Below are 12497 nucleotides of genomic sequence, written 5' to 3' on the forward strand. Positions count from 1 at the left end.
TTTTTCCATAGCAGTTGAACCATTTCACGTTCCCCACCAGCAATGTACGAGGGTTCCAGTTTCTCCTCATCTTGCCAACTTATACAATTTTTGGGGGATGGGGGCAGGGCGTGGTAAGGCATAGAGGGAGAAGGAATCTTAAGCAGGCTTCACACCCAGCATGGAGCACAACACAGGGCTCATTCTCACGACTCTGGGATCATGACCTGAGCTGAAATCAAGAGTCAGACGCTTAACTGACTGAGCCACCCAGGTGCCCCATAATTTTGTTTCTTTTTTAAAGATTATTTATTGGAGAGAGCAGAGCGAGTGAGAACACGAGTAGGGGGAGGGGCAGAGGGAGAGGGAGAAGCAGGCTCCCTGCTCAGCAGGGAGCCCAATACTGGGCTCAATCCCAGGACCGGGATCATGACCTGAGCCAAAGGTAGGCACTTAACTGACTGAGCCACCCAGGCGCCCCAGAATTTTGTTTCTTAAAAAATTATTATTACTATTTATTATAACCATTCTATTGCGTGTGAAGTGATCTAGTTTTTATTTGCACTTCCCTAATGTCTAATGATGATGAGCATCTTTTCATGGGCTTGTTGGTCATTTGTCTATCTTCTTTGGAGAAATGTCTATCCAAGTCTTTTGACTGGGTTGTCTATGTCTATCCTTATGGCAGCACCAAATTAACTTGATATCTGTAGCTTTGTAGTGAGTTGAGATTGAGAAGTTTGAGTTCCCTAACTTTGTTCTTTTTCAAGGTTGTTTTAGCTTTCTGGGGCCCCTTACAATTCCATTATTAATCTGAAGACCCTACTTTTCCAGTTCTACAAAAAAGTCCATTAGAAATTGGAATTTTACTAGGGATTGCATTGAATCTGTAGTTTGCTTTGGGTAGTTTTCCACCTCAACAAAATTAAATTTTCTAATTCATGAATATGGGATGCTTTTCCCTTTATTTAGATTGTCTTTAATTTCAGGAATGTTTTGTAGTGCTCAGTGTATAATAAGTCTTTCTTTTCCTTATTTAAATTTATTCCTATATACTTTATTCTTTTGATGCTATTATAAATGGAATTATTTTCTTCTGGTATTATTCATTGCTGATGTACAAAAACAACTGATTTTTGTATGTTGATCTTGTATCCTGTAACTTTGTTAAATTTGCTTATTATCAGTAATATCTTTTTCTGTGAGTTTGGGGTATTTTCTACGTCATTTGTGAATGGAGATAGTTTTACCTCTTTTCCAATTTGGATGCCTTTATTTCTTTTTCTTGCCTTAATTTATCCCTCTGGGACTTGCAGTACACAATGTCGAACAGCAGTGGAATTGGGCATCCTGGGTTTTTTTTTCAAGATTTTATTTATTTATTTGACAGAGAGATAGCGAGAGAGAGAACACAAGCAGGGGGAGTGGGAGAGGGAGAAGCAGGCTTTCCGCCGAGCAGGGAGCCCGATGCGGGAGTCAATCCCAGGACCCTGGGATCATGACCTGAGCTGAAGGCGGACGCTTAACGACTGAGCCACCCAGGCGCCCTGGAATTGGGCATCCTTGTCATGTTACTGGTGGTAGGGGGAAAGCTCTCCATCTTTCACCCCTGAGTAGGATATAAGCTATGGAGTTTTCCTAAGAATCATTTTTCATGTCGAGCAAATTCCCTTCTACTTGTAGTTTGCTGAGTGTTTTTATCATCAAAGGGTGTTAAATTTAGATTTTTGCCAAATGCCTTTTCTGTGTCAATTCAGATGATCAGGTAGGCTTTTTCCTTTGTTCTATTTTTTTTTTTTAAGATTTTATTTACTTATTTGAGAGAGAGAGCGAGAGAGGGAACACAAGCAGGGGGAGTGGGAGAGGGAGAAGCAGGCTTCCTGCCGAGCAGGGAGCCCAATGTGGGACTCGATCCCAGGACCCTGGGATCATGACCTGAGCTGAAGGCAGACACTTAACGACTGAGCCACCCAGGCGCCCCCTTTGTTCTATTAATATGGTGTATTACACTACTTTACTTTCGTATGCTGAAGTACTCTTACATCCCTGGGCTAAATCCCACTTGTCATGGTGTTTAATCTCTTGATCATGCCGCTGGATTCAGTTTGCTCACTATTTTGTGAGGCCATCCAAAACTCTGCCTTAGCCTTTACCTACACTGCTGTGTGGAGACCAAGATTTGGTAAAAGGACCCACTTACTTTGAAAAACTGCAATTTGCCACCTATTTTTAGTTTCTTTCTTTGACAGAGAGAAAGAGCGAGCGCCCGTGCACAAGCAGGGGGTACGGCAGAGGGAGAATCAGACTCCCCGCTGAGCAGGGAGCCCGATGTGGGACTTGATCCACACTTGAGCCACCCAGGCGCCCCTGCCATCTTTTTAGTTTCTAATTTAAGTCTTTCTTGGTGTTTGGGAAGATGGTTAATACTATGAAGTGATCTCTGATAAAATCAGTTCTTACTGAGAAGAAATTCAGTCTTAAATTGGACAGGGAGCGGACAAGCTATCTGTTTTTTTATTCTTTAATTGTGATTGTGACCTCAAAATATAATTTAATAAATTTAAAAAACAGGTATTATTAACACATCCTTGATCAAACATCCCTAACACTACAACAGAATCTTGTATTCCTTATGGTCTCCCCTCCTCCTGCTCAAGAAGATGGTGGTACCCTAGGGCTCTATTTCTAACTCAAAAGCAGCAGCAGGAGGATTCAGAGTATATATTGTTTCACTATCTCTGATTTCCAGTCAGGAGCTTGTAGCAGGGACATCCACAACTCCTAGCAATGTTTAGGCTCCTAAAATATCACTTTTCCTGACACACTTGCAAGGCAGGGTTCTGTGCTTCTACATTAAGAGAAAACTAGTTATTGCTCGGCAAAGAAAAAGACAACCAGGTAATAGAAGTTTCAAGTTTTGTATGATCTGTACCTATGTGAAATATTCTCAGCAGTAACAGCTGAGTATAATCACTACGTTAAACAAGAGTTCACATATAAGATTTCAATAAATTGGAGGACATACATATACAATGTACCAAACTTCAAATTAACAGAAAAGCTGTTATCTTTCTAAACAGACAATAATGACAATGCACCTTTTGAGAACCCAAGTTCTGCTCCCCACATCTGTCCTCCATCTGACCCACTAGGAACATTATCCAACAGAAATATAATATAAGCCACATAAGCCAATTAAAATTTTCTAGCCAGAGCGCCTGGGTGGCTCAGTCGGTTAAGTGTCTGCCTTCGGCTCAGGTCATGATCCCAGGGTCCTGGGATCGAGCCCCCACGTTGGGCTCCCTGCTCGGCGGGGAGCCTGCTTCTCTGCCCCTCCCCGTTCCTGTGTGAGTGCACATGCGTGCGTTTGCGCGCACTCTCTCTCTCTCAAATAAATAAGTAAAATCTTTTAAAAAATAAATACATAAAATTTTCTAGCCAGCCAAGCTTAAAAAAAAAATAAAACAGGTCATATTAATTCTATTTAACCCAATGCAGCAAAACAAACAAAAAAACCCCCCAAATTTCAACATCAATATAAAAAATTATTAACAAGGTATTTTATATTCCTTCTGTGTACTAAGTTTTTGAAATCTAATGTGTATTTTACACTTACAGCTTATCTCATTTCAAACTAGTCACATTTCAAGTGCTTGATAGCCAGACACATGTGGCTTGTGTTATCAGACTGTTTGACAAGGAGTTAAAACTCACAGCTCCAATACCCAACTTCTGGGAATGTAAATTAGTACACCAATTTAGAAAACTATTTAGTTCTATCTGTAAAACGGAAAATAGGCGTACCTCATAAACCAGGAATTCTACCCTTACATGTAGGATTCTATTCCAACCCAGCAGAAATTATGCATGCCCCAGAAGACATTTACAAGAATGCTAACAGCAGCATGACTGCACTATCTGTAACAATAAAATGCTGGAAACTATTGAGGAGTCCACCAGTTCTAAATGAATAAGTAAGTGACCGAGTAATTACACAACAGACTACCATGCCAGCAATGCGAATGAACAAACCACGACACGCAAGAACTCGGATGACTCTCGCAAACCTATTATTGAGCAAGAAAAGCCAGACATGAAGGCATACATGCTTCTGACTACATTTATTAAAACTCAGAAAACCAGGCAAAATGTGGAAAGGTCAGAACAGTGGTTACCCCTAAGGGGCAGGTAATGACTTGAAAGAAGTGTTTGCTAAGGTTGTTTGTTGATCTGAGTGCTGATCGCAGGGATGTGTCTCCTTTGCGAAAATTCAGCTCCATGCACTCATAATTCCTGTCCTTTCCTTAGATCTATTTGTGCCCTTACATTATACTTCAAGATAAAAGTTACTATAAAAACAAGACAAAACTCTAATAGCTCCAGATGTACATTATATAAAGAATCAAACTGCTCCAAAACTGGTGAATATTTTTCAAAATATCTTCTGATTGACTTCGGGATTTTCCAAAAACACTGAACTCTTAGAAAAGTAACAAGATGGCAACCATACCATTCTTGTGGTTTTGCCCAACCAGGAATGAACTTTCTTTCCAGGTCTGGGTTCCCACCACATGGACTCTGACCACAAGCCTAAAAAGATAGTATGTTGCTACCTGACTCCATCACACACTTTTCTCTAAGCTACAGAAGAACCTTCTGGTTTTAAAAACATCAATATGGAAGCAAACCTTCCCTTGACTAAATATTTACTACCCTCTCAATATGCAAACCATGCTTCTTTATTGAAATGTCTTTCTTCTTTTTTTTTTTTAAAGATTTTATTTATTCATTTGACAGAGAGAGACACAGTGAGAGAAGGAACACAAGCAGGGAGAGTGGGAGAGGGAGAAGCAGGCTTCCTGCCGAGCAAGGAGCCCGATGTGGGGCTTGATCCCAGGACCCTGGGATCACGACCTGAGCCGAAGGCAGACGCTTAACGACTGAGCCACCCAGACACCCCTGTCTTTCTTCCTTTTGAAATCAGAACGAAATAAGGCCTTTTTCCACAGATCCCCAGTGACCACTCTTTCAGACACTCCAGCTCTCCAATTTGGTCAACCTTAACTTAAACCCTTGGATTCTTAAGCTGATGATCTAGGGAGTCTGCTTCTAGTACAGCATCCCAGGGACATGAGTAATTTGGTTTGCCCAGTTGAGATGCTGCTCTTCCACCCTGGGTAAGAGGCCAAAACCCACTGGAACAGAGCTCTAGCCTGTAACTCAGAAATACTATGAGAGCTAAAAAAGAATCAAGGGGCGCCTGGGTGGCTCAGTCAGTCAAGCGTCTGCCTTCGGCCCAGGTCATGATCCCAGGGTCCCGGAAAGAAGTCTCGAGTTGGGCTCCCTGCTCCTCGGGGAGGCTGCTTCTCCCTCTCCTTCTGCCCCTTCCCCTTGCTTGCTCACTCGCTCTCTCTCAAAATAAGTGAATAAAATCTTTAAAAAAATAAATAAATGAAATAAAAAAGAATCAAACCTTGCTTTGGCCAGTAAGAACTAAATTCTAGCCACTGCCTACTTTTCTCTGTAGCGTGTCCCTGAATCATCAAACACCTCAGGTAACGAACAAGAGTAGGCCTGGCCCACTTCCACTTGAATACATTAGTTCATGTGATTTGTAACACTGACTCTGAACCTTTAATGTAAGCAGAAACCACGTGGAGATCTTGTTAAAAATGCAGATTCTGAACTAGTATGTCTGGGGTGGGGTTCCAACTCTGCATTTCAAACAAGCCCTTAGGTGACTGCTGCTGCTGGTCTGAGGACTCAGCTTTGAGAATTAAAGACCTAGGAAACAGAGGTGGAACACGTATCATGCCTTCCTTGGGCATGATCAGAGCCACTGTATGTCTGGTCCATTGGCAGGTAGAGTTGTTATTGATAAATTCAGGTGAGCTCATCTGAATATCAGAGAAGCACCACTAAGAAAGCAACTGTCCTGCTCCCAATGAACAACTCCTTTAGTGGCAAAAGTTTGGACAAATAAAACCTAAAGTAAAAAGTAGGGATAACATATAAGGAAGTAGGGGAGGAACATAGAGAAGAGGCTCCAAATGAGAAAAGCCATTTGGGGATCAGTCGTCATGTGTTCACTTGGAACGCAAGACTTAACGGGAGTGAGAACTACTGTTATTTCTAAAAAAAAAGGGACCCCAGTCGAGAAAGAAACAAGCACTAATCCCTCATTTACTAACCACCATGACCTGAAGAAATAACAACAGATTACACTTTTGAGATTCTTAAGGTAAAAAAAATAAAACAACAGAAAACCCATTATTCCGACTCACCTTATAAGAGCAAGCAAATTGTCAAGAAGTTTCAGGATCTGTTCTGTGCAGGGGTTACGGAAGATTGGATTTCCACTGGGCGTATAACCCACCACGAATCCCCCAGCTTTGGCCTCTTCTAGGTCAGTAGGCCAGCAAGTTCGTTTCACAACACCCAGAATGCTATATACACAAAAGCTCATCTACAGAAAAATGTAGAATAAAAGGTAAACATAAAGAGGAAGAAAAATCAAAAGTGTTATTACACATATGCAAGGTTACAGCAAATATGATACCACAGGCCAGAGAGAAGGAAAAGACCCCGCCCCATCCTGTTCCTTCTTTTAGGGTCAGTCTAAGAGGGGTCCTTTCATTGCCATCTTCAGCACCAGGGGTAGGCTCTTGAAGTTTCCTTTACATGAGGCTGTCCTTCCAAGGGCTGCAGTGACCCTCTTGCAGGATCCCAATGAAAAGGTGGCCTGGATGCTGCTTCACAACCAAATGCTTAGACCGCCAACATTTCATCTTGTTTTTGGCTGACCTTGGACCCTCCAGCTTGGGCCTTGACACTTCTTGTCCTAATCCTCACTCATGGTACTCTCAACCAGCCTACTCCCCGCCAGGTTAATCAGTAAGACTTCTGCCATACTGGAGCCAGGAAGAATACTTATTTAAATAGCACAGAACTGAAGAATCTCAGGTTTACAAGTTAGACCACCTTTAGGACACTACATGCCAGACAGCCGTGGCAGGAAGGACGCACACTGCTGACCCAATTCCTCATTATACCTTCAGTCTTCAGAGCTATTTAGGGATCCTTAAAGCCAAAATAATGACTTCGAAAAGACCATCTGCTCTGCTGTGGGAACTAACGCAAGAACTCAAGACTAAAGAAAAGAAAGGAGAGACTTAGGGAAGTGGAGACTCCCAGATTCCTCACGCACGCAGGAAAAACGTAAAGCTGTAAGAGATCTACCAATGGTAACACCCTCCTCCTACCTGTGGCCACTGCAGCGCCCCATTCCCAGGAGAGGCTTACTCACTCGTGCGCGGTTTAGACCACAGGGATCCTCCGGGCCTGGGTCACAGCTCTTCCGATCGGCACCCACATAGGCAATAAAAGCATCAACATCTGACAGCACTCTGAAGGTTGGAGTGGGAAAGACGAGTCATACCATGATTCGAAGCACAGACGGTTTCTTCCACAAAAGCTAATAAGCTATGGTTATTTGGCCCCAAAGAGCACTCGTTACGGTGAGAGGAATTTAATCATACTGTCTGCTATCATTTGAAGGCTGAAACTTCTCTTCCCACTTCTGAAATGTCATTAGCAAAAAGGACTAGAGAGCAGGCTGGAGAATGCTACATGGGCACAGTGAGTGTGTGGCCCCTCCTGGCTGTTCTCACGTCTCTATGTGGGCTGGTGCTACAATATAGACACTGCAGGCACTCTGTGGCCTCCCAACCATACTGCCCATCTTTACTCATTTCTTCCCTCTCCCTACACCTCGGACCGCAAGATGATAGTCTCAGCAATTAGAATAAAAGACTGCTTTTGGAGAACTTCAGATGTCACCGATGGGGCCATCACACTGTGGTATCCTTACACTGCCACCCGGGGCACAGCTCTTCAAATACAGAAGGGGTGCCCGGGTGCAGTGAGGGTCTGGCGCAAAGGCTCTCCTCTAACCTGTGCATGTCTTCAGAAAGCCAGATGCTGGCCACTGGTGCCATCAGCTCCTCTAGGAACACCTTCTGACGCTCGTAGTTCTTGAATTGGTTGCTAATGAGAACCAGGGCTTCCATGAGGGCACACTTCTCCATTTGTGTCAAGAGTAACTCATTGGAGAGGAGTTGCTTCACATGGTTATAAAGCATGTCAAAATTGGGCTGCAGATTACAAAGAAAAAAACCCAAAGGTGGTGAAGGTCTGATTTTTAAGGAGAGGTGGGTCACTCAAGGAAGGTGGAGAGAGAATCAAGGCATTCCTAGGAAGGTCAGGCCTATAAGACTGTCACTTAAGTAATTTAGTTATAACATTGCTCTTTTGCCTGAACAAGTAAGGCAATTTAGGCAGAAGGTGGTTCTTGTCTCGGGTGTTTGGGTAATTGTACTTTCCCATGCTACAGCTGTGAAAACAATAGGTCTTTTTTTCTACTTCTATTTTATAGTATATCCACAGACAAAGATTAGTTTATATATGTCAGGGAGACACGTAACTGCTCTGTATTCAGAGAAGAAATTTTTGGCTAATTTCTAATCTGGAATAGTGCTAAATTTCCTATAGAAACCCTCCAAAAAAGGTTGGGATTTGCATCTGGCTTCTCTCAAGATTAGGCACACCATTTGGCAGTAAACATCAAATAGGAAAGATGTGTACACTGACAGGAAAAACTTGGCCATCTACGTGGAAAAGAACTACTCATTTTGAGGGAATATATTTGCATTTTTAATTCCACTACTAAGTAGGAGAGGAAGAAGGCACCAACTCAAGAATGCTTATTTGAAGCAAAGCTACAGTTCCTAGTTTTCTATTTACTTGAGGTATAATTAGGGCTGGATTTACAGAGGAATGTAACTAAACTCGACAGGTCTCAGTGGCTACTTGGTTGGAGGCCAGCAGCTTACCAGTACGAGCTGGGGGTAGTCACGACAAGTCTTGATGATGGACGAACAAGCGTGTCTCCTCACATTTCTCACTGCCCGGGTTCTGGGGGCCTGGGAAGACATAGTCAACAAACCTGGAGCCACTTTTAATAAAACTTACAGATGCTGCATAGAACACATAAAATACTTCCTTCAGAGGCAAATTCACAATTTTCACAATGTGGGAGTTTAATGGAGTGACATTTATAGTCACCATGAATCCACATGTTCACTGTTTTCGCCTTAGAATATCTCTGGTACAAAACACTGTAACATATGACCATCTCCTGCTGTTACTAACCCCTTCTACCTATAAAAAAAAATCTAGACTTAGGTGTTAGGCATTCGTACTTTTGCTCTCCAGAAGTTAGGATTTGTTGGTTGATTTAATGGTCTTACCTTACTTTCTTCAACAGTTTCAAAAGTGACAGATGAAAATAGCTAAGGGTAAGAAAGAAAAGGTCACTCATCAGGACCAAATGCAGAAAATGCTTTTAAATAGTAGTGTGCATCAAGTTTCCAACAAAATCTCGAAAGTATAAACAATATACTAACGAAAGGGTTTTCAATTGGTGTTACGAAGTTTCAGATGCTCATTTTCTCAGAGAACTCTACAAGAGGCTTGAGATTCACAACTTTACCATCAAACATTTTACAAAGGCAGAGGTCACAGAATCCCCGAACAATCCAAGCCATCAGCCAAACACTCAGCCATGGCGATACCCTCTCTGGTTCCACTGTGTCACTTCTCACGCACTTTTTTACCTAATACAGCGTGACTACTGTGCTAGTCACCAGGATAGAATTATACTCTAACAAAGGTCTAATCAAGAAACCCAATGGAGGGACGCCTGGGTGGCTCAGTTGGTTAAGCGTCTGCCTTCAGCTCAGGTCATGATCTCAGGGTCCTGGGATTGAGCCCCTCGTTGAGCTCCCTGCTAAGTCTGCTTCTCCCTCCCTCTGCCCCTCCCCCCGTGCACTCTTTCTCTCATAAATAAAATCTTAAAAAAAAAAAGAAAGAAACCCAATAGATATTCCCCAGTTCTTAGAGAATTTCTGTTGCAACAAATGAGTCTACCTTTTTGAAGTTCTACTGACCTCTGTAACACAACATTTTCTCATTTCTCTGGCTATATCTTTATTCTTCTTTGGGAAGTCTCATTCTTTGCCCCTCGCTCCCATGATAATCCCCAGGGTTCCCTGCTTGAGCCACATGTCTAACTCTACATACACATCACCCTCTTTCCTAGGGCTTCGACTCTGCTCTAGGCACTTCTATGATGATGCCACCTTAATACTCTAATTTTCCAGACTCTAGACCTTTAACCTCAAATAGCCAATTTATTTTAAGTATCTTCTCGTAGATGTTCTACATACACTTCAAATGTAGTATTCCCAAACTGAACTCATCCCTCCCTCCTCATTCTTACTGATTCCACTATTCTCACTCAGGTAGTTTTCTACTACTCACCTAAACTGGAAACCCAAAAACCGTCCACACTAACCATTCCTCTTACAAATCCCCTTTGAATAAACTGAGAGCACACTGATACCCTCTTTAGGTATTCTTTTCCACTTCTCAGGATACTCGTCTATTAATTATAATGCCACATGGGTACAACAACTGTTTATGTAATTTTATTTCCAAACAGAACGCCTGAAGGGTTAAGTAAGGCTGATCCACAGTAAGTACTGAATAGTTGATGAATGAATAAATGACTGTTTATCAGCTTGTCTCAAAAACTCTCAAAAACAATCACAAAAAATAATTAGTTCAAAAATACCCAAAGTTTACAAAGGAGATGGAATTTACCTTAGAGAAGACCTGGGGCAGGAACTCTGGTCTGTAGGTGACAAATGGAAAGAGTGCTGAGACATTAGTGAGGACACAGGACAGGATGAGAGGATCCTTGGTGTCAAAGTTCAGGACCATTTGCAACAGCTCTATTCCATCATTAACAGGAACTGCCTGAAATACAGACAATGAAAAAGGATGCTGACATGGCTGATGAGCACTTTCAGTAAAACTTCCTTTAGGATATGGTTTATAAATATGCAATACGGTTGCCACACATTTTTTTTTTTTTTAAAGATTTATTATCTATTTATTTGAAAGAGAGAGAATGAGAGAGACAGCACATGAGAGTGAGGAGGGTCAGAGGGAGAAGCAGACTCCCCGCTGAGCAGGGAGCCCGATGTGGGACTCGATCCTGGGACTCCAGGATCATGACCTGAGCCGAAGGCAGACACTCAACCAACTGAGCCACCCAGGCGCCCGCCATATATGGTTTTATATACTGCTTTTTAACCGAAAATTCCAAGCCCCTTACCCCATGTTATTAAAACTTTTCCTAAATGATGCTACCATGTGCCATCTTAAGGATATAGCTCTTCCTACTACTAGAAATTGAGAATGTTATTAGTTCTTTACCTATTACCAATAGTGCTAATACATCTTTGCAAAAATTTTTTGGCTACATTTTCCATTACTTCATTTGAGGTAGAGACTTTTGGGGACAGGGACAGCTGGAATTACTGAATCAAAAGGTATGAATATTTCTAAGTCAAATTGTTTTTCTTCTTTGCAGGCTGTATCAATTGATTCTCTGTCCACCAATATATGCCCTTCTTACCATGTTCTCAGCAGCAATTTTGAGTTTATTCCCTAAAACCTTTGCAGTAAGTTAAATAATGAGTTTATTTAAATTTGCATTTCTTCAATTACTAATGAGGACTGAATTTTTTTCATATTTATTAACTACTTTAGTTTCTCTTCTCTATATAAATCTCATCTTTTGTCTCTTTCTCCACTGGGTTCTAGTGTTTTTATTAATTTATAAAGAAGAAAATCTTATTGTGAAATATTCCAGACCTTTAGAAAGGTGTAATACTTAAATCTCCATGTGACCACTTTGAGATGTACAATGTTACCAACAGAGTGGTTGCTTTGTGTATGTACCCTCCTCTTCAGACCTAGAGGTGGCCACTATCCTGAATTTGATGCTCACAATTTCAAGGACTCCATCATTTCTGTATACTTCTGCCACATATGTACATATTCCTGATTACACAGAATTGTGTATGTTTATTTTTGTAGCTTGCTGTTTGGGGTCACCATCATGGTTATGAGACTCATACTTATTCATAGTATATCCTAGTTCCCCTTCACTGCTCTATAAACATATTATCATCTATTCTGTACAATCTACAGAAGGTTATTAGGTTTTTTCATTGGCTCAACACATAAGGATTCTATAGAATGTTGGTTGCTCAGTGCATATGCAGGGGTTTCTTCAGAGTACGGACTTAGAAGTGAAGTTGCTGGGTTATAAGGCTAAGCATCTTCAACTAGATGTTGTCAAATTAGTCTCCCAAGTTGTGACATCAATTGTACTCAAAAAGCACTGTTTAGGAAATACAAGTTTTTACAGTAAGAATATTAATCCCATCATATTTATTGCAAATACTGTTCCAAGTTTGCCTTTCAAAGTTTATTTTATGATATGTTTTAAAAAAAAGTAGTTAAACCCATTCACTTTTTTGTGATTACTTCCATTGTTTTTAGACATAGGGACCTTTCCTCAGTTAATTTTCTCTAATGCTATTTAT

General features: G+C 41.4%; 1 protein-coding gene across 3 annotated transcripts in view; it reads right to left on the minus strand.

Moving 5' to 3' along the window:
* XPO5 (exportin 5) overlaps window positions 1-12497 on the minus strand; it is a 53532-nt gene that overhangs the window by 19251 nt on the left and 21784 nt on the right. For all 3 annotated transcript variants that reach the window (XM_025890438.2, XM_025890436.2, XM_073905005.1), the window contains 6 exons: window positions 10702-10857; window positions 9288-9329; window positions 8871-8960; window positions 7933-8132; window positions 7286-7385; window positions 6264-6445 (listed from right to left, as the gene is read on the minus strand). In XM_025890438.2, the coding sequence (XP_025746223.1) occupies window positions 6264-6445; window positions 7286-7385; window positions 7933-8132; window positions 8871-8960; window positions 9288-9329; window positions 10702-10857 (770 nt within the window). The remainder of the gene's footprint in view (window positions 1-6263; window positions 6446-7285; window positions 7386-7932; window positions 8133-8870; window positions 8961-9287; window positions 9330-10701; window positions 10858-12497) is intronic.

Source organism: Callorhinus ursinus, unplaced genomic scaffold, assembly GCF_003265705.2.
Source record: "Callorhinus ursinus isolate GAN/ISIS: 27379988/994484 unplaced genomic scaffold, GSC_fseal_2.0 scaffold22, whole genome shotgun sequence".
Taxonomy (NCBI): Eukaryota; Metazoa; Chordata; class Mammalia; order Carnivora; family Otariidae; genus Callorhinus; species Callorhinus ursinus.